Raw genomic sequence first — 23,048 nt, forward strand, 5'->3', positions numbered from 1 at the left:
GGCGGGGCGCCCTTAACCCCTTCGCCCCCCCGGGGCGCTCCCTGAGGGGATCCCGCGGGGTCCGTCCCCAGGGACGGGATCCGTCCCCAGAGACCGGGATCGGCTCCGCGCCGGGAGGCGAACGGGGCTGTCTCCATGTTCTGCCTTCGGGCTGTCGTGTGGGGGAGAGCCGCCTCCTGCTTGGGTTGACAGACGCGGCAACATCAAGCACCGGTGACCAAACTGGTGAACAGAATAAAGCTGCAGAGAAACCTCCCTCCACCTCAGCACCTGTCACTGGACCTCCCTTAACACAGCGACTGAGGCTGAAATACACACGGGGGCTTTTAGATTCGCCTTGTTTTTTCAACCACCTGAGCTACAGCCCACACGTCCGCCCGGCAGCGCTGTGACACCGATTCGCTGGAGGGCATATTCCCTAACCGGGGGGGGGGGCATGGTGAGGGGACCACGGCACTTCCCAACAGGTTTCAAACCCCAGACTCCTCCACAGTGTCCTTTCACGTGAACCACTCTTTCTGTAGATGCGAGTGAGCTAATTAATGATTTACAGTGTTTTGAAGGTAAGCATCATGTGTACTAAGAATAATATTGCTTGATGTTCTGCATCACGTTTTATTAAAAGCAAACTGTCAAATCAGATAACTGCTTAGCTTAAGTAGCTGAAACTGGTAATTGTCTAGATGTTTGTTCAAACACTGAAAATCCCTGCTCACAAGTATTCCTTAGCAGTAGTAGTGCTGAAGCTGTAGTTATCAAGTGACAGAGATAAGCAAGGTTTGTAGAGAGGTAGTATTGGTGGTTACAGTTGGGAGAAAAAACAGATAATGTTCCAAACACAAGCCCTTCACGTGTCCTTTACACGTGCAAGTAGCTCCACAAACTACAGCAACACAGGCCTTTGTGCATTTGCAAAACCATATGCTGAATTTTCAGCAGCTGCTTCCACAGAGCATCTTTTACTCACCAGGAGTGAGTAAAGATTTTCATTAAAAATTGCACACAACTATTATACCATGATGCTCACTTACATGGCATTTTGCTGCCAGATGCTACATACTGCAGCTGATCAAGACTGCATTCACAGTTTGCTTTCCACAAGGAGACATTTTTATATATAAATACCACTGTCTTTCAGATGGCATTTATCTTTTCTTGGGATATTATACAACACTGTCACTATCCATACGCTACTTTTCTTCTACTCGAGTAGAACAAACCCCAAGAATTGTGTGGTCGGTTACTCTGGCTGCACAGTGCCTGAACTCTAGGGATAAAGACAGTGAAACGATTCTTCAGTGAGTCGTAAATTGGGACGGGTCTTTTTGTTTTGTACACAAAGTCCCACTTTGGAGTTCTTCTCTCAAAGCCAGCAGTAAAAGATCTCACTTTTTCACAAAAATGTACAACTGTAAAAACAAGTAAAGAGAGAAAGGTGATGCACAACAACTTGATATCTAAAATTCTGCTTGACAGAAAAATAATATGAAGGTATATGTAAGAACCAAGCACATTCAACATCAACATCTTACTACATTTAGTTCTGGGTATCAACAAAGCATTGCTCAGGCCAAGTAATTTTACGGTTCTCATGTTTCACCATTGAGACTAAGTCAGGTCTTACTTAGCTTTTGCACCATGATAGCCTCTGGAAGCCTGAATCCTAGGCAGGATTCCAGGGTATAGTAAGCTATAGCCCCTCCTCCAGAAAGTTTACATATACAGGTACCAAAGAAGAGTAGTTTCAATTCTAGAGTATCATACATGTTCCTTTTCACTATGTCATTCTGTTTGACCTCTGAATAGTTTTGCTTTTTTTCTAATGTTACAACAATTGATGCTGAAGCTGAAGACATTCAAGTTAGGGTTTTTAAAAAAAAATTCACTAGCCAAAAGGGAGAAAAGTTTTGTCCTTGCTACAGGGGAAACCTAAAGTTTGTAACTTTAAAAACAGGTAAATATGAAGTGTCACGTTTAAAGAAAGGTGCATTTGGAAGAGATTCTGCAGGCAATCTATAACTGGTGAAAACAGCAAGGATGCTGTATTAGAATCTAAGAGTAGTGCCAACTAATCAGGTACTTCACACAATGAGGACATACATAGGGTTATGAAAAAGAAGATGTAAGATTCCACACGGATACTAAAAATATTAAATCTTAATGCCTACTCCCAGGTGATCATGTTACTGGATCTCATATGTCAGAATGGTAGTAAAAAAAAGGTAATGAGTAGAATATTGTAATACTAAGGATACAGATTATGGACATCTTACCTACAGCTTTCTTTCTAATATGCAGTTTCTTCAAGCTCTGGCTCTTGTTTCTAATTCAGGAACCTGATTATAAATGGCAGTAAGGTATGACAAAACCACAGCATATCCTGGGTGGCTGTAAACTCACTTAAAAATGCCTACCATTTATTACAAGAGCATCCAGACAATTATTTTTTGTTAATAATTTATACATGGATATGAGTTACCTTTTCCTTCCACAACTTAGTTCAGCCATTTTCTGAAGAATGACTGCAAAGGACACACGAGGAATTTCTATATCTCAGTCCCAACATGGCTATTTACAAACAATGATGACCTTAATCAATACAAGTGTGCTTTGTATTCTAAACTGTAAAATGAGAATATTTATTTTCTTTGTTCATAGATCAACAAACACAAATATCACAAGACTGTGTAGTACCAAAACAGAGAAACTTACTATTCCTTCCTCAGAAAGTGTAATGTTCCACCTTCCAGTCTAGCCTAGCCTTCCCAAATTCTACTTGCCCCATTGTAAAAGCTTTTTTTTTGGGGGGGGGGGGGCAGCGAGGGAGGGGCAATTGGGCAAAATTTCATTCAGTACCTTCAATCATGTCTTGATCAAATTTTGGATTAAAATTGAACCCTGCTTCTTTTTCAAAAAGTACTTCTCTCGTTAAAATACCTAAATGTAGGTAGGCACATAGAAGATTTAGAGAACACCAGCACAAAATCACTAGAATGATGTCAACTCCACAAGAACTTTCAAGAAGGCATGAGGGAAACAACAGAGCGCTACATGAAGCAGATCTGAACTTCTTCAACACATAAACAGTTCACATGAATTCTGATTTCACATGTAGCCTCATAAATTTGTATAAAAACATTTTTTACTTTATTATTATTACAACAGGTGCAGTAGATAAACATTAGCATTCTTTCATTCCATTATTTATTTAAAATGAGGAATAACATCCAGTGACCTCAGAATACCCATGTGACATTTCACTCTTCATGGCCTTCATGCACTAGAAGATTTATGGACGTATTAAATCCAGAATTTTAAAATATCTATGCTCCCTAAATTAGTGACACTTTTATAAAACAGGTTCTTGGCCCTTTCACTGACTATCTTTGCACAGTCCAAAGCAGCTCTCTGAAAGCCAGAGACAATCACACGATCCAACTTGGAGGCATGAAATACTGAAACTGAACGAGCTGCTATTATAAATTCTCTCGCTCCACATCACCCCCCCTCCCAATAATCTGATGATTCACAAGGAATAGAACCAAAACTGAGAAAACTGAAAACACAAAACCACAGTGACTTAAAAAATAAACAAAAAGCCCAACCCAAAACAACCTGACTCACAACTGACTTTTGGGGTTTTTTTAGGGGAAGGTACACAGAAGCCTAGCAAGACAAGGTGCTTACTGAATCAGGTTCATCAGCCTTTTCACAGCAGCACCCACAATATTTCATCCCAAACACAGAAATAAAATATATCTGCATGTCCATGCTGTGTAGTACAGGCAAAGCTGGGATGCAGATCTGTAACACGTGCATGTGCATGTTTCCAATACAGGGGGATTGCATCATGGAATTCACCGTAACACAAATAATTCATGTGGTCATTCACAGGGACTTCACATAATCCTGACAATAAGAAAAAAGCAGCCAAGGATTCCAGTTCTTGACAAAGAATGTGAACATAGCAGCTCATTTGTCACCTGTAGCACATCTACCTACTCAGCATTCAGCCTTGCTAGCTCACCTGTGGATAACAGCAAAGGACAGGACAGGAATGTTTGTACCAAGTAGACGCCAGGAGCCTGTATGAAGCTCAGAGCAGAACATTTATGTTTTTGGCACATAAGCTATAGTTTTAAGCTATTTATTAAATACCTTTACACAAACTGTAGTGAGGCTGTCTGAAGTTCCACTTACACAAGTACTGTATTTATCTGCAGTACAAGCCCAAACAGTTAAGGGGCACCAATAGTTAAGGTCACAAATCCATAAAGTGTGTAATAGAACTTGTCATTATATAACTGAGTACACCAGCAACTTATCAACTTCCACTACCCTGACACCCACAGTTAGTACACCTGAAACCAGGGCCCAGAGCCAGGTGGTTTTGTCCATCAAATTTGCTGTGAAAAAACCCAGACCGATACTTTACTAATGAAGGAACCTCAAGAGGGTGCATGGAAAAGTGTTATTCTGTGCACATGACTAGCAAAATTTAGACTCAAATGTTTTCATCTTACTTTCTCAGTCCACCCCCCTCACTTACTCTGATATGAGATTACCACCTGCTGTAGATGATCTAGAGCTAAACACAGACACAAGCCGGGGGAATTTCTCCGACACCTCTACCCTCCTTTCAAATGTTGCTGGTATTTTTTAGTGACTATAGTCCCAGTCAAGAACAGGTAAATCAGCCAGAAAAAAACCTGCCCACTCAGTTTTCATGAGAAAGTCAGGCTTGAATAAAAATATACAAAACCATACTTTTTTATTGAAAAGTTATTCTGAGTTACACAGTTACAATGGAGAGATAACAATACATTGTACATCGCATTTATTCCAAAGAATTCATATCATAGGGCTCCAATGATAGCTTATTCTGCAAACAACTATCAGTTTAAAACATGTAACTAAGAATAACTAAATCATATGATTTTTAACAGTAGTGGTCTGTAGTAGTTTTACATCTTTCTATCAGAGTTTATTTCTTCAAAATCTGGCAAGGTTAGGCCTGATGTGTAATTATGCATCACCAGGAACCTGGAGCACAGTAGTCCATGAATGCTTATCTGTGCCCCTTTTTGAATGCACCTGTAAACCTAGAGCAGGTTTCCACACATTCTTTGACTTGACAATACTTTTTGAAGAATAATTCAGTATTTTCAGATTGTATAGTTTCATTCTGGTAGGGCTAAACTGGTAATTTCCAGTCTTACTAAGTAAACCAACCAGCAATGTCTGACTTTCAATTTCATATCCATTTTCTTGCTGATGCAAGAAAGCTTTTTCCACTCTTCCAGTTTGCTAACAAAGTACTTTGTTTACTTAATTTAAATTGCACCAAAAAGCTGGGTAAGGAAACATATTTAATACTCTCAAACCAGCAACTTTCCCAGTAGTTTATACACAGGAACAGAGGACTAAAACAAAGCACCTAAGCCAGTGCATCCAGTTCCCCATACTCTTGTAATAAACACCTGGAGAAGAATAAAAGGAACTTCATGTCATCAGCGCACCAGACAAAACATTGCAGCATCTCCATTAAGTGCTGCTGTTCTCCCTTAAAAATAAACAAACAAAAAAATCCAGCCAAAAACCCAAAGCCAGATAACAACACCCCACGCCCAACAACAACTACTACTGGATACCAAAAAGAAAAAGGAAGAAAGTTTTGTGTTTTGTCAATGCTTAAATATTCTTTGGGAAGCACAGTGGTAGAGCTCTGTATCCTCCAGTACCTCTCCTCTTCCATCTCATCTCTTTATTGACTGTCATTAAGCAGAGAAGACCAGCACTCAGTATCTTTTTCTTATCCAGTAAGTGAAGAGGTTGTCTTTTACCCAAAGAAACCTTTAACAGGCAAACTGATTTCATAAAAGCAACCTAGGGTTAGGCTGATTGGAAGGTTCTCCACTTCCTATATCCTCTCCACAACTGATATGTTCTGTAGGCATGCTAGAAAAAAAACATAGGGCTGACCTTTAAACTGACATCAACTTACAACTAATTTTAAAGAAGATACCTGAAATGCCTCTATCTCTCTCTATATATTCTTCAGATTATCACTGCAGAATGAGACTAACCCACCGTATTACCCAAGAGGCTGAATGCAAATTACACAGTAAATATGATTCTGTGAGTTCAGCTGTTCAAATAAAGTTTTAATGTACACTTGTTGCAAGTGATAACAGTTCACTGAAGACTGTGCAGACTGTCTGTAGCAGGAGTCAAAAAGACAGAACAATATGCAATTCAGTGTTCACAATTCAGTTGAATAAGCCTCTGCAAAAACTTCCACCAAAGAATTTCCCAATAATATCATCCTCACGTAGTACCAGGCAATGTCAAATTCTTATGTATAAACTATATGAAATAAATTTAATCTACAGAGAGGCAGTTTGCTGTGACACTGAGTTTGTACAACTATAACTAGACATGGAAGTGTTTCTATGTATTGTGAATTATGCTTTTATAGTGGAATATATAATATGCATCTACTTAAGCCACTAGAAAAATTAAGATATAATACTGACAGGAACATCTCTTTCCCTAATATTAGCACATTATCTATGTCAGTACATCAAAGAGAAAAACACACCTCTCACACTATTAATGCCCAATCAATTTGTGAAGACATAAAAAGGGCTTTAGGCTCTTTCCCATCTGTAAAGTATTATTTTGGAGATCAGAGATCAACAGTATTAAGAGTTTTAAATTTTCCACCCACATCTGAAATTCCAACTATTTCAAAGGTAGCCTTCAGAAGCTTTATTAATTCTCTTACTACTTTTAGAAGTCTTCTGACAAGTGTGGAAGAGTATCTGTTTAGGAGATGGGAAGCAGAATTTAAAAGCTACTTGATATTGAGCCAAAGTCCCAAGCAGTTGGGTGGTTTGAATCAATCAATCCCAAATGTAGAAATGCTCAGTTCATATCAAATGAATCATACAGATATTCACATATTTTTATTTTATACTCAGCACACCAGCACAGATTCTTCCTCAAGTCTTATGTCAAGAACTGCCAGTGCTTTATTTAAGATGAGCCTTATGTACTATTGTGATATTAAATTGCTTGCAAACACAGAATCTTTATGCTGTTCGTACTTTTTAATGTTACCTTAGGGAACTAGAACTGTTTCCACACATACTATTTTCAAAATGCAAAGAGGAAACCCAAATAACCAGCAGAAGTTATTCTAAGGCACAAACAGATCTCGGCACCACCACTCACGGAGTAACATTTCAAAGAGGAGTTTTTAATTACACAGCAGTGCTAAGTCACAGCCATCATGCGTAGGACATGTGCTGATGCTGGGCACGACAACATCAGTTCATCCCGGCTGCAATCAACAAAAAAATCACTGTAGTTGTGCAATCTTATGACAAGCATATGCCCAGAATAATAGCACTCACTCTGCAACTTCTACTCAGTTCCTATTAGAGGATTATAACTCGTTATTCATGAGCATTAATGCCATCTAGACACAGTTTTTAAATCTCTCTCAGGAAGTGTTAAAAATGCTAAGAACGTTGCCGTGGTAGCAGACATATTATATTTAGTAAATGAACTCTGAAGTATTCCATTGCATTAGTTAAGCATTCCACTATATTTATAATACTCAAACGATTTTGTTTTTGTAGAAAATCATCAGCATCCAGAGTACAAATGACAACAGGGGAACAAAGAGCTCACATTCTATTGAGGATCCTTCAGGAAGCTGTAAGTCTGAGTGCTGACACAGTTAATGTGTTGTTATGAGTACCTCTTCTGAAAGGCAGAGCTTTCATAACAGTATGCAGTTTCCTAATTCTTTTGCCTGAGCTCCAGAGTCATATATGCTAAAAAAATCTTGTCAATTGCAAGGTACACGTTATATACAAATGAATAAAAATACAGCCCTAATTCACATTTATAAAGTATCTGCTTTTGTTCCTTAAACAGTAACAGTACAACGTATTTTGTTCAGAATGATTTTATTTGGATTATAGCAATTAGTATCACTGATCAGTAGGCCAAGTCCAGGCAGAGAGCACAGAATCAATTTCACAAGGCAACAACACAGACTAGTATTTTAGCATACAAACCATTTCACTGCATTATCAAGTTGAAATATCTTTCAACCATGCATAAAAAGTCTATGTTTAATCTTTCAGAGCTCCAGGTAATATCAGATTCCTAAATATACAAAAAATACATTTAACTTATAATAATCTTAGTGAATCAGACTTATAAAATTACAATTTTATTCTTCACAACATAGAAAAAAATACAAAAATGACTGTATATAGTTTTCACCCAAATTTCACTGACATATACATCAAAATGCATGATTTGATGTATACTCATGAAAATTTTAAGCTGAAAAAGGTTTTCAAATGACACTGCAGATTGGTCCACACAAATGTCAACCTTCATTATGATAACAAAAAACCCCACCTTTAATAGAAACATCACATTGTGAAAAATTACAATTTACCTGCACTGTAACCTGCATCTTACTGTAATTTACAAGATGAACATTGCTACAATTCCAGTTGTAAACTGTACACTGGTAAGAGCCTTGGTCTTTTAGAGGGTAGTGAGTAACTCAAAGCCAGCATGGTAGAACATAAAGTGCTGTCAACTGAACCAGTGCACACAACAGAGACACCAAAGCAGAGAACGCCTGCTGGTTTGGATATGCTGACAGAGAACATGCAAGCTAAGTAAATAGTCTGTGGGGAAAATAAAACCCTCTACATTTGTGACAAACAGTACCAATCAAAGCTTCTATTATAAAGTTCACACAAACCACATTACAACTTCAGTGACAGATGAGGGGAAATTTCTTATTTTATGAGGAAAAACCCCACATGTGTGACCAAAGTCAATAGGAACAACCCAAAGAGGATTAGGGCATCACACTACAGTTCTCACTCAAGATCACCTTCCAGTGATTTCCATGGAAGATAAACTTGAAAAAGCACTGCAAGATGAAGTGCTGAATTTTTGTGCATACTAACTGCATGTTCATACTTCGGAATATAATTTATAAATCAACTTTGCTGATAAAATTTCTTACTAGCAAAGCAATTTCTTTTAAAAGTCTGTAGCTTATTTGCATTTGTGCGGTAAATTAATATTTTCAATTAAAGTAAATATTCCGTGATAAAGCTTATTCAGTAAAGGTGTTGGTTGTACAAGTTTCCTCCCAACTGGCAGCACGCTCTGCTTTTCCATGGTGCCAGTGCTATCTGATTGTACTGTACACAGATCTGGACTGTATCTTTCTCATCAGCAGAGCCAGCAGTTTGTTTCATATTGGAGTATTACACAGCCATTTTTTTTCCTCCAAATTGGACCAACAAATTTGAAACCAAATCTTTTATTTGGGCCCAGAAATCAAATTAAGAAAGTTCAGGAGCTGAGCATCGACAATATCCAATAACCTAAGTACATTCAGGAAATCAGATCTTTTAGATGGCATCCTTCAAAAATACTGACATCACTTTCTTTAACAGCAAGTATAAGCAAAAGATGTTTTGTTTGGAGGTGGAAATTTACAGTTTCAAACGAGTTCAGTATAATGTAACATTTCTCAGATGACTACAACAAAGCACATAACCTACTGCAGAAATTAACTGAACTGTTGCATCTTCGAATCCAAAACCAGTCTGAGGCTGTATATGGCCACAGTAATAAAATCACAGAATTGTTTAGGTTGGAAAAGACCTCCAAGTTCATCGAGTCCAACCTAACACTGCAAAGTCCCACTAAACCATGTCCTTAAGCACCACATCTACACTTCTTATAAATACCTCCAGGGATGGTGACTCCACCACTTCCCTGGACAGCTTGTTCCAGTGCTTGACAACCCTTCTGATGAAGAAATTTTTCCTAGTATCCAATCTAAACCTTCCTTGGTGCAACATGAGGCACTTTTCTCTTGTCCTATCACTTGTAACTGGGGAGAAAAGACCAACACCCACCTTGGTATAACCTCTTGTGTTTTTGAATAGTCAATAATAGGCTCCAAAGTGTTTAAAATAGAAGCAAAGATTATTATTGTTTCTTACCCTCTCTCTCTTTAGAATAGCCCTGTTTGTGTCTAAACAGGTAATGTGCTATATACTGAGAATTAGGAAAATTCAGACTTTTTGATGGAGTCAAAGAAAATTACTGAAAAATGCAAAGTTTTTTAAAAAATATAGCTCTGACAAGCATAAACCTAAATAATTGTAAATCCAGCTCTTCCCAAGTGCTAGAAAAGAAAGCCCGTGCGCTCAGTACTTACTGGCTGTGTTTAGGGAGAGCTGGGATGTGTTGAGCACGTCCAGGGGGAGGTGCTGGCAGGCACAGCATGAGCCCAGTACTGCAGGTAGCATGGCAGGGGTCACACCTCATTTATGCACCAAATCATAATGTTATAAGAGGGAAGCCAGAGAAGCCCATGTGGTGGTGTCTAGTGACCCTGACTGGGTTCACACAACACTATTTGGCTATCAATTCCTAACAGAGCAAAGGCCATAACCTACATTTCCTTTTGTCTTTGCTTGGGTATCTGTTCATTTCCCTGCTCCCTTTGCCCCTTCCATTCCCTACCCTTTTGGCCCCGTCAAAAGTTTCTTAATAACCTGGGGCACTGCTCACACAGCATTAGTGCTTTCTGCCTCACTACAAGGCTTTTTTGTTCTCTGTTTTACCTTCCCAAGGGAAAGCTAAGCCAGAGAACCCAGAAGAAGCACCGAGAAAAATATAACTTTGTGTTCTTCCGCTCTTTCAAAAGAACAGATGACGAAAGGCTTGTCCAGTCTGCAAAAGCAGCATGTAACACATGAGATAATCTGTTTTCAAAAGAGCAGCTTATGACTTTGCAACACTTCAGAAGTTGAGTGCCTGGAACTGCCTGGTTGAATGTGCCACAGTGATACACACCAGTCATTTAAGAAAAGTTAGGCTGAGAAACAAGACCCCCAGATGACTCCACAGCAGACCAAATAGTCCTCCGCACTGAAAGATGAGTATCACTGACAGTGATTAAAGATGATAATTTAAAGTAAAAGAGGGAGAATTGCACACATTTCTGGTGACTTGCCTCCTTATCTTGTTTAGATTCATTACTGGTATCACTAGAAATATTACAGTTAGTATTAATTTTAATTTTTTTTAATATGTAAAAAAGTATCCAGGGATGCAGTACTTATAAGGAGTTTTAATGTTTCAGATAAGCATTACAGCCTCTGAATCAACATTTGCATTTGTGTACTCAGCTTAAACAAGATCTTCAGAGAACACACTCTGGTCAGACACTGTACTGTTTAAATTCCTAAAGAACTACATTCCCCTTATTTCCCGTAATTGGTTTCTTGTTCTTGTTCCCGTCACCTTCTAAATACACAACCTACCTTTCTAAATTCAAACACTTTGGCCAGATTACATTCTCCACTGAAGTCTCTGACATTATCCTGAAGTATTCCAGAGCATATTGTTTGCTTTCACAGCCATACATACAGTTTCTGGCATGCAGTCAAGCACTTAAAAAAAAGAGGTATTGGTAATATAATCCCAATTCAGGCATTTAGTGAGTACAACTTCATCACTCATACTGCAACCTTCAGGCATTTAATAATAAATGAAAATCATTTAGCACATCGTTTAAGGAAAATGTTAACTGCCAAGCCATATAAAGTTTAAAAGTTTTCTGAAGCACTGTAAGCTGAAAATATTTCAATGTTTTACACTGTGGGATTTCAGTGGAATCAGATTTATTGGTTATTCTTGCTAAATTATTGGTCTTTTACCTCAGACTTATCTTGGTATATTCTTTACAAATGTGCTGGGTATTGAAAAACTGCAGCATTTTGATGTTTGAAAAGTTCTGAAAAAGTGTTGGAATTACTCCGACTTCCTATGTTCTTCAGTGTGGGAGAGTACCTTTCGCCTCTGGTGTAGCATATGAAAATACAGCTGAGGAAAGACTGAAGAGAAAACAGATTCAAGTCAATAAAGTTTGAAGCGAGGTTTGCAAGTCAATGCAAGATGCAGATTCACACAGCCAAGGTCACCAGTTCCCCATTAAAAGGGAACATGCTTATCCACTTTTTGCTCAAGTTATCTATTGCCTTTTACACTTTAAAGAGAAGTGGTATGATTCTTAGGCTTCAGGTATTATTTATTTTTTGCTAGAGCAATCACATTTTTAATTAAATGCAAAATGCCATATTTAACTCTGCCTGTACAAGCAGATGACAAAAGTTTCCTCAACTGCATGCACACAACAGAAAGAAAAATGATTGCAGGGAGGAAAAAGCCCTTCCAAAAGAATGAAATTTCCAGATTTGTTTCATTTCTTGCAATTCTAGTGTTGCTTTTTCAGAATATATGTCACTTTATATGAACTGGTGCCTCTTTTCTCTCTCTATCCTCCACGCAAAGCCTTTTCTCCTCTTGTTTCTAAGATCACGTTACACAGTCTGTTTGCAGAACAACAAAGTAGGGGATGGAACATAAACAGCAAAAGCTAAAATTTCCATGAGGCATTCAACCTTTGTGAACCGTACAAAAATTAAACAAGGTCATCAACAGCCTAAATTAGTTATATGTATGTTAATCCCACAATTATTAGCCTTTCCATTACATCTAGTAATACTAAAAAACCTAACAAATTCATACTTACTTGGAATGTAAGAGATCATAACCAGGATCAAGAACGTATAGTAGTCAAAAGAAAAATTGTACTTGTTAGGTAAACTAATGGAATACAAGCCAGACTGCCTGACGAAGGGTAATGCAGCATATATTGTGAGTAATTCGCCTGAGACTCCCATTGGATACAATACTATAAACAAAGTGTACCTAGAATAAAACATTTACAGAAAGAATTAAAATTTACAACAAACTCTGACAAAGTATTTGTTAAACGATATTATGGATATTCAAATTATAAATTCTCAACTGAGGATTTATTTTCCTTAGTTCTTATTTGATTAGAGCATGGCAAGGTGTGAACGTTATTTCAAGCTAAGTGTTCAAATCAGCAAATAGTGTGAAATATATAAAGATTACCTTTGAGAATCTAAATACTACCTGTAAAACTATTCTCCCCCCCCCCCCAGATTTAATACTTTCATCTGGTGGAATGTCATTATACTACTCGTTGGTGGAGGTCATTATACTACTTAAAAAGTGCCAAATATAGTTGATGTTAATCAATGAGCTTAAAGACTATTTCAAGTATAACTCTTGGATTCAACAGTTACGGTTAAATGTCAGTTTACTTACTGTCACCCCTTACTGTTAAATATCAGTTTCTACTCTTTCAGCTTACAATGAAATACATCTTTTTTAACTCCAAAATCTGCTGGAAAGAAGCTGGGAAGTCACATTCACAAACAGGGCAATTACCTCAAGGCAAAATCTAATTTTTTGTACTGCAGCTATTTTACAGGATAAAGATCTCTGTCAAATCCGTGCTTTAAGGCTGTGATGTCTATTGTGCTACCAACCTGGCCCATTTGATGAGATAAGGGAGATGGTTTAACAAGCTAAATGTGTAAAAGGAGTAGCGGATAATCTCAGTGATTGTCCAGGCCACTACAAACAAGAGGACACTGTCTTCAGTTTGTACCTGCGAGAAAGAAAAGAAAGCTCAGTATCAATTCAAGCATTACCAGTTACTCACCAGACCCAAGAAAACCTCACAGAAATCAATTCCCGTGGGTTGCTTTACTGCATCATTTTAGAGAACAGACTCCAAGAATGAGCTTAAAAGCAAAATTAGTAACAACAGTAAAAAAAACCTTCTTATCACGCTCTGTATTTTTCTAGTTGCTTAAGAACAGCTCTGCTTCATGATGAGGTAACTTAAGATCTCACATTCTGAGCAAGGTAAATTGGTGCAAGAAATCCTGAAAATACTGAGTATAATTCAGAACTCTTCCCATTCCTGAACAGTACCAGCTCCTATTTCAGTCCTATGATTGTTTCCTAGTGCAGCAAACAGAAAGGATGATTACTCTCACACTTGATATCTGATTTACACTTTGTATTCTGCTCCTGTTCATGCTACTTCTGAGAAGAAACCGTTTTCCTCTCTCTACAGGTGAGAAACTGGGCCCTACTTTTAAGCAGCACCAAAAGAGCTAACACCAGAATCAAGGTTGGCAGGAGAGACGAAACAGCAGACCAAATTGTCTCACCTCAGGTAAGCTTGACAACTACGTGATTCACTCTTCCTTGCTCCATTTTCTGCCTATTGTATCTAGCATAGTTCCTCTAATGTTACACTCAAGGCACTGCATCATGTTTCACTGCTTTACACCTCTTGGAGCTTTTGTCAGTCACACATCACTGAACCAGCTTTGATTCTCCCCATATTTTGAAGGTTAATCTTCAGAAGCACGTGTTTTAAAAGGAATTGTTATATTTATTAGATTTTGGATCATCATTATGAGGTTCAAGTTTCAGATGGAGTAACAGTGCTTACGTAGTATATATTGGGTCACACTCCTGGCACTACAAACTCTTGAGAGAACAGACATGATTTTTATGCAGCCTTTCCCTTCTCCCTCAAGCCTCCAACAGAATTCCCAGCTGTACGAGTACCTTGAGACCCAAGTCAGCTGACCGTGGGAACAAAAAGAGCTCAACCACAGGGCCTACATTTTCTCTTTTCCTCCAACTCTTGAAAAAAGGGAAAAGGAAGTCTGTAGGTGTGAGTGGTGCACTCTATTCATCTTGAGCAAAGTACATGTACCAGTAAAAAAAAAAAAAAAAAAAAACAAGAATAATAGGAGGGGACCGATCATATATTTTTGTATGAAAACGGTCATGAGGATTACCCAGAAAAAGCTTTGTTACAGACTGCAAAACCCAGGAAAATATGCACATGAATCTTGAGCTATCCTGGAATGTAGGGCTGCTGTTATTCTGTGCTCTGCTGCATATAACACTTCAGGTCACTTCTACTGCATTTTGCAGCAAATGCACCTTGTTCATTTTACACATGAAACTCTGAAAATTTATTTATATATTAATCTACCTTGCATCATCATAAAAGAGCAAAATCCAAAAATTATCTGAAGATTTTCAGACAGGAGTCCAAATCTATTTTTACATTGCTACAGAATCCTAATCCTATTTGAAGTCTGCTTTATAAGCAGGACTTAGTTCTTAACAGGGAAAAGCTAAGAGCACTTCATAGATGATGCTATTCCAAAGGAGCAACGTGCTTCACAAGCGCTCCACAGCTGCATCTTCTGGTCAAACTGGGAGTAGCAGCTTAGTGGGTTCATCTAAATGTGTGTCATGGACTTCATTCAACCTGTACTTAGAAACCCCACTTCTTTCTTTCCCTAGCTATGGGAATCAGTAAAGTCAAGAAACAAAAATTTTTAGCTTGAAGTAGCATCCAAGGACATGAGCAAGGACAACAAGCAGAAAATCTGGCAGTTACAATTCAGTTCTATCACAGGACTTCTGTAACACTGCCTTCACAGGTCTAGTCTTCCCCACATACTTTAAGTTATTAAAACAGTTCACACCATTATGAAACACACACACAACCCTGTTAAGGTCACTTAAAGCATTACCGATTGTGCTTTATAGCTTGTGTCCCTATTTAAGGAAGAAAGAATACTGAAAATGGGTGGTTATCATTAAAAAGTATGTTCTTTACACACTCATATCTGTCACAAGTCTGTTGCTATTAGAACATCTCTTCAAGCACTGACAATTTTTCAGTAGCTCAAATAAAGATGTCTGAGATGCACATTATCAAACCCCTGGGAACTGATTTACAAAACAGTCTTATTAATCTAGGCATTGCTAATGCTGCATCTGCATCATTCCTCTTCCAGGTTGAAGATAAGGGGGATAGTACAGCAAAGACACAGTAGACCTTTAATAAACCGCTGAGCCCAATGCTGCCCTCAGAACTCAGTTCTTCTTCCTCTACTTTTTTCATGCCAGTCTTTCAAGGAAGCATTAGACACAAGTCAAAACACATTTTACACTTGATTTACACCTTATTTGTCCAACTGCCTTAATAGGGGTCAATCATACAACAGGCATAATTTTTTGGCATGTGTTTCAAGCCAATATATCATCAAGTAGGGCCCTGAATATACTTTAGCTTATCTTCAATACTGTGAATAGCAGAAAATGTTGGTTAAAATATAAAACAAACCACAGCCTTTTAAGATGCAAAGATGAGAACTGAGAGTTGACAAAATAAAGTCTGAGAGGTTTTTAATGTTTCCTTATGCATGGAAAGGGAAATTTCTCCATATTAAGAGTAACAGTCTGACAAATTTGCAGAAAATTTCAGCTAAACACATAATTGAGCAATCCAGTGCAGAAGAGTAAAACCAGCAGCACTATGCAACTGTAATGGTGAACACTGTTGGAACAGCATATCTCCGTCCAAAAGGCTGGTTCTCTGGTGCAGTAATTAAAAATTAAAAAATTAAAAAAAAAAAAAGAAAAAAAAAGATTTTACATAGATGTAAAGCAATGATGAATCAGGCTTTTTGACTGCACTCAGCCAGAGTTCTGAACTTTCCAGCGTGGACTTCCTTTACTAGAAGTTAATCTTAAATACCATGAATTAAGATGTTCTTCCCTCTTTAAGTAAGTATGCTTTGCAGATTGAAGATATCAATTCACAACTGTAGCTACTAAAGTCTTAATTACCACCTTTATATGCTGTACATGTCATCTCCACAGCATCTCTAGATTGTGTGTTCTAGAAAGGTTCCTCTAAATATGCACTATATTTATCTGCAACTTATCTGTAACTGAACCCAATGGGATAAGCAATAAATCCCTGCTGACACCAATTTTTAATTACCCATCAGAACTGGGTACAGAATTATCCATCAGAATGGAACTCTACAAAGGTCTGCCATGATATCACCAGATGATCTCACTGTTCACACAAATTTAGAAAGACATCTTTTGAACTGAAGGGCACTTTCTGTTCTCCTGTGCCTACGCCCTCCTAGCCCTTCATGCCAGGCTGCTCATGCCCTTCCCTCCTTTGCAGGGGAAACAGTAAAATTCACTGAACTGATTCCTTTCTGGTGTAATGACAAAATGATAACAAGTACTGTATGATGTGCCAGGCCGTCCTCCACTACACCAACAACTGGAGTTAAGCTGGAATTATGGTGGAGTTAAGGGGAATCTCATTGCTACCCAAGGAAGTGTGCAGTGCTTTAACATTTGCCATGCTTTAACATTTATTATCAATAATTTCATATTGAGTTTAACAACACATCAGCACTGAAGTCAACAAAAAGCACAAACATGTTAGTGGCAAGAAGCATGCTTCAAATCACATCACATATCTAGAAGTGTATCCTGACAGAGAGGAGGGATGCAATACACATTTCTTCTTTTAACTACATTATATATGAAAACAGTCTGAAAAAGCAAGATACTGAACAAGTCTCACTCAAAGAGTTAAAGAGGAAAACTGCGTTTTATTTTACAAGAACCTCATCATGCAACTGCATAGCTTACAAGTTCCATAAAGCTGTGTGAGAATTTAATCCTGGACTTCACCATGGAGCTCACTTGTGCAGACAGCCCTTTAGAAAGAGTAGAACACTTGTGACACTTGCAATACATCTCCCCAGGTGAGACTGCATGCTCCCTGGCTGGGGGAAGGGGAGGGGTCAGAATACAGCCTCTTATTTATTTGCTCTAAGTCACAGGTCAAAAACTCATCACAGGATTCCTCATCCTTAGCATTCTTATGCCCACTTTCTAAACATTAAAAAAAAGTAATACATAATATAGTCTATTGCAAGAGTTTAACCAAAAGACAACACAAGTGTGAGGAAAAAAATCTGCATTTAACATTGTTGAAAGAACCCTTGATAAAAGTCAAATGTTAGGCTAAACTCATTGTTCCCATTTTCTTCCATTTTCTCTGGTGAGAATGTGGGCATAAGTTTCAAAAAAACCTTACCCACAATCATATTACAGGCTTTTCTTTGATGACAGACAACATGTGGAATACTTCTAATCCAAGCAATCTAAGCTTGAATATTTGGGTTACTTCAAAACCAGGAGACAATTTGTAAAAAAATTTTAATGTTTTTTTATGAAGCACCAGATATCCCAAAATCATACAGGTAACAAGAAAAACCACAAGCATATTTCTTTAAAAGTATTTTATACATGTATCTTAAATGTAATATTTTGGAATGATGGCTTTTTTTTGTTCAAAATCTAGTATTTATTTCAGTGAATTGACAGAGATCAAAGTACATTAATTTGCACCAAAAGGGAAATCCATCAGAGGAAAATATTTATGAGATTTTAAGTTTATTGAGAAAAATAACATTCCTCCACTTTAAATAGCATGAAACTAAGATTTCATGTGAACAAATATCATAATATCAGAAAAGGCAGTTAATTAATAGGAACTACAGTGACTTACATTACTCTACACGTGGATGGATGCTCTGATAACAGGTTTGGAGTAAGGAAGAGAAAGCAGCTTCCCTGAAGACTTGGTAGTGAGAGAAGCTCCTTAAACATTCTCCATGTCAAGTCACAAATGATCTTATAAATATAATGACATGAGATGACTGTCACTTATTTCAGGCACCCATGCTGACTCTGACATCAAGGATAATTTCTTTTTTTAACAAGAAGAAACCCCAGCACAGATGCAGCATATTTGGGCTACTACAAGGTTTCAGATGACATGAAAGAGTCAGTCAGCATAACCTGTACCAATTAGAGCATGTTTAGATTTTAAAATAGCTGTCAGGAATAATTTTCAAAAATCATGGAATCTACCAAAAGATTCTACAGAGATCTGTATGAAGTACAGCACTACTATGTGATGAGCAACGAGAAAAAACACCCAGGCCCCAAAACCCACCTACACTTGAACATAAGAAAATCGAATGAGGGACAGAGGAAAGATTATCCTGGAGAGTGATAAGGGAGAGCATCGAGGCACTGTTGTGGACAAACAGTTGAGGGGGAGCTTCAGAAGCCTTGGAACAGAAAGTGAATTGTGTATGCAGGAAGGGGGCAGAGAGGAGATGTCGCTATTAATTATGGCATTAATGAAATTAATACTAAAATGTTGTCCCAAATTCTGGGCTCTGTATTACACATTGAAACCTCTTTAACTTCCAGTAAGGACTGGAAAATCTATTCAGGAGCTAGATGTCTTACAGTGAGAGAATCAGACCTCGCTCTCTTTGACTGTCAAGAGAAGATGACTTCAGGTCTATTTTTATTTCTTTTGATCCACAGAAATTCACATAAACAATTTAAAATGTTGGGATACAAACAGAAGACATTTTAAAGAAAATAACACAGTGATCAACACTTGCTTTTCAGAATGGATCAACAGTTTTTCTATCCATTTAGTAGCTTGACTTACCTCTTTTACACTATGTGTTACTGCCCATGTCAGGAAAACCCTTGACATCACTTGGAAAGCAGTCAGAACAACAGAAGAGGGAACAATGCCTGAAAGATATTTTGCAATTAGGAAAAAGTCCCAACTACCAGGGTGAGAGGTAGGGGTGGGGAAATAAAACACAGCTAAACCAAAGTCCAGTTATTTGAAATTTTTGGAAGGAAAGCATGTAATTTTTTTTAATTTGAAAGTATTAACTCCGCCCCATGGTATGTTTATACAGCCTAATGCAATGCAATCCCCTGACAAGACTTTCTGCATCAAAATGCAAATAAAAGTAATTGGTCTTGTTGCAATCTCAGCACGTTCCTTAATACAGGAATAAGATGAGATATCTTCAATCGAACAGCTTCTGGGATACAGTCTTTCAAATAAACCTCTTTGATTAAAATATCAAAGATACTCTTCATTACTGTGATTTAAAAAATAAAAACAATAAAGAAGTTTTGCAGAATATAACCCAAAAACCAGCAAGCAAAAAAGTATTTTGCAGAAACACTGATCAAGCCCATATTCTGGTAGATACAAAGTTTATGACTCCTTCCTGGAAATACAACTCAAAAAAACCCCAAACCCACAACAAACAAACCCCAAGAAACAGCTGATGCATTGGTAGGTAAAGAAACAACTTGAAGATTTCTCAAGGAAGCAGATATCACTGGTTCTTCCAAGCAAGTTCTGAGGTGCAGATTAAACTTCTAATAAAAGCACCCTACACACCCAGGTCTCACAGAGTAGGAATAGTTTTAGACTGCAAATTACACAAAATTTCTAAACTTTGCATCGAAAAGTTTTATTTGCTTCCAATAGCATGATGAAGATGAATGCAAGAGGAGGTACAGCTCCTAAGTAAAAAGTGCTTCTAAAACTAATGCAGATCACCACAAGCAACACAAAAAAGCCTCAGGAAGATGTCAAGACCAAAGTGGGAAAGTGGAAGAGGAAGAAAGAATAAGAAAATCCAAAAGCAAATTTCATTAGAATTATTTTAATTGAGATATTAGGCTTCTTTCAGAGTACAAAGAAAGGAAAATCCTGCAAACATAGTTCTCTCCAGTTTTATCACATATTGTTCATAATCTAATAAATGTTGTAAAACCTCAGGGCAGAATTGGTGTCCATTCTCAGACAACACTAAAGGGGTGCTATAAAACATCACAATCTGTACTTGTTAAAGGCTCTTTCCTATGAGAGTAACACACCTTTTCTTTTACACAATTGAGATCACCCCCTCCTAAACAAGACAGCCTATGTTCCTGCAAAGGAATCTATAAATAAGCCAAAATGACTGTGTAGGAACCATCCAAGATTATCTCAAGTTAGACAAACAAGGTTTTTCATTATAGCCAAGACAATGCCAATCTATGCCAAAAACAGAGATCAAAGTAAGTGACTCACCAGCTACAATTCATGTAAACTTTATTTGCCTCTAATTATTTACTCACTGCACTCAACAGGTACCTGACAGTCAATCTGAAGCTTGTTATTTTTAAAAACATCTGTCATCACTTGTACAACACTTCACATCCTAGAACAGTGCTTGACAGAGGTCTCAGGTCTGGAACCAGGAATCAATAAGCCCCGCCCAGACCTCTTCCAGATCCTGGACTAAGCCTCTGTGAGCAGAAAAGGTCTATGGCAGATTTTGGAACGTTTAGGATGTTCCCCCAAGTTCCTTAAAATGATCATCTCACTCCATGAGGATCAGCGTGGCCAAGTCAGATATGGCAATGCACTTTCTGAGCCCTTTCTAATAACTAATGGTGTGAAACAAGGCTGCGTTCTTGCACCAACCCTATTCACAATCTTTTTCAGCATGATGCTCCAAAGGGCCATGGCAGACCTCGATGATCAGGACGGTATCTACATTCGATATCGTACTGATGGAAGCCTATTCAACCTAAGGCGATTGAAGGCCCACACCCAGACCTTAAACCATCTTGTCCGGGAGCTGCTTTACGCTGATGACGCCGCCCTTGTTGCTCACACAGAAGCAGCCCTGCAGCATTTAACATCCTGCTTTGCAGATGCTGTTGAGCTCTTTGGGCTGGAAGTCAGCTTAAAGAAGACAAAAGTTCTCTATCAACCTGCACCTCAGGAAGTCTCCCATCATCCCCATATCACCATTGGCGAAGCAGAGCTCAAATCAGTCCAGCAGTTTAATTACCTAAGTAGTCTCATCTCCTCGGATGGTAAGATTGACGGGGAGATAGATAACAGGTTAGCAAAGGCGTACAGAGCCTTCGGAAAGCTTCATAAAAGAGTTTGGCCAAATAAACACCTGAAGACAAGTACAAAGATCAGTGTTTACAGAGCCATAGTGCTGTCTACTCTTTTATATGGATCTGAATCATGGGTCATCTACCGCCACCACCTGCGACTCCTAGAATGTTTCCATCAACGCTGTCTCCGTACAATCCTAAACATCCACTGTCAGATCATGTGACTAACACGTCAGTTCCAGAACAAGCACCAATCACAAGTATTGAGGTCATGTTACTGAGAACACAGCTGCATTGGGCAGGACACATCTCAAGGATGAAGGACCACCGCCTCCCTAAGATCCTGCTTTATGGTGAACTTGCCACCGGCTGCCGCAAGAGAGAAGCCCCAAAGAGAAGATACAAGGACTCCCTGAAACAACAACTCAGCCTCGGGCATATTGATCACCATAACTGGTCTACTCTGGCCTCCAATCGGGAGGCCTGGAGACACACTATCCATAACGCTGCTGCTTCTTTTGAGAAAGCACGCAGGATCACCCTTGAGGAGAAAAGACAACGCAGAAAGAATCGTGTCTTGCAGAATATATCACCTAAGGAGTCTTTCTGCTGTGCCTTTTGCAATTGGACATGTCTATCTCGTATTGGCCTTTTTATTCACCAACACACTTGTAACAAACGTGGGTAGAGCCCTTCCTGGATCTTCGTTCGCGAAGCCTGGCCATGATGATGGGTCCCTCCTCTTGGTCTCTGGGCTATGTGTTCCCTCCTTTCCATGTGAGCTCTCCTTAATTTTTTAAATCTTTGCCACATGTCAAAGCTCTGCTCTCAACCATGCTTGACAGATATTCCCCTATCAATCTTCATATTTTGAAGGACTTGCCTCACAGATGCTAACATTTCAGATTCTGCTGAAAAGATGTGGAGAGAAGAGTTATGCTGATACACACAGCCGTCTGACACAGATAAGCTCCTCTATTGACAGAGAATTACAGCTCTAGTTAGAGCAATTAGTTTAGTTGGGGCAAAGGAATCTGCAAATTGCCTGTTTCTCCTTGCATAGAAACTTTTGCCAGAGTCAGTAGGACTACAGCAAACATCAGCAGTGCATCCAGCTGCAAAAGCCCCTCTCTTTATTTAGCTGACAAATGTTTCCATTAACAGAAAAAAAAATCCATGGCCAGTTATAAGAAAATAAGTATTTTGTAAAAAAATTTCGTTAGCAAAAGTAAATAGATAGATTAATAATGGTATAAAATGTTGCAACCTTCCCCTAATGGCTCTCTTCACTAATATTAAATTGTGCTACTGAGGATAACATGGGCTAAATGGATCCACATCTTAAATCAACTGAGCCAGAATTATTAGTTTTGCTCACAGACAGGCTGGTA

The 23,048-nt window shown here is 38.4% G+C and overlaps 1 protein-coding gene and 1 long non-coding RNA gene across 4 annotated transcripts in view; one reads left to right on the forward strand and one right to left on the reverse strand.

The window, feature by feature from the left end:
• Window positions 1-45: 45 nt before the first annotated feature.
• On the forward strand, window positions 46-17,554 carry LOC113965496. The gene is made up of 4 exons (XR_003533554.1): window positions 46-563; window positions 7,647-7,725; window positions 14,087-14,188; window positions 15,843-17,554. It is a non-coding gene; the product is annotated as an uncharacterized LOC113965496 (long non-coding RNA).
• The window catches only part of HACD2 (3-hydroxyacyl-CoA dehydratase 2), a 20,081-nt gene continuing 7,564 nt past the window's right edge, over window positions 10,532-23,048 (reverse strand). For all 3 annotated transcript variants that reach the window (XM_027679012.1, XM_027679013.1, XM_027679014.1), the window contains 4 exons: window positions 19,397-19,485; window positions 13,491-13,612; window positions 12,662-12,840; window positions 10,532-11,963 (listed from right to left, as the gene is read on the reverse strand). In XM_027679012.1, the coding sequence (XP_027534813.1) occupies window positions 11,881-11,963; window positions 12,662-12,840; window positions 13,491-13,612; window positions 19,397-19,485 (473 nt within the window). In that variant the 3' untranslated portion in view covers window positions 10,532-11,880. The remainder of the gene's footprint in view (window positions 11,964-12,661; window positions 12,841-13,490; window positions 13,613-19,396; window positions 19,486-23,048) is intronic.

The sequence above is a fragment of the Neopelma chrysocephalum genome, unplaced genomic scaffold (genome assembly GCF_003984885.1).
Source record: "Neopelma chrysocephalum unplaced genomic scaffold, ASM398488v2 Primary Assembly neopelma1_44, whole genome shotgun sequence".
NCBI classification, from domain to species: domain Eukaryota; kingdom Metazoa; phylum Chordata; class Aves; order Passeriformes; family Pipridae; genus Neopelma; species Neopelma chrysocephalum.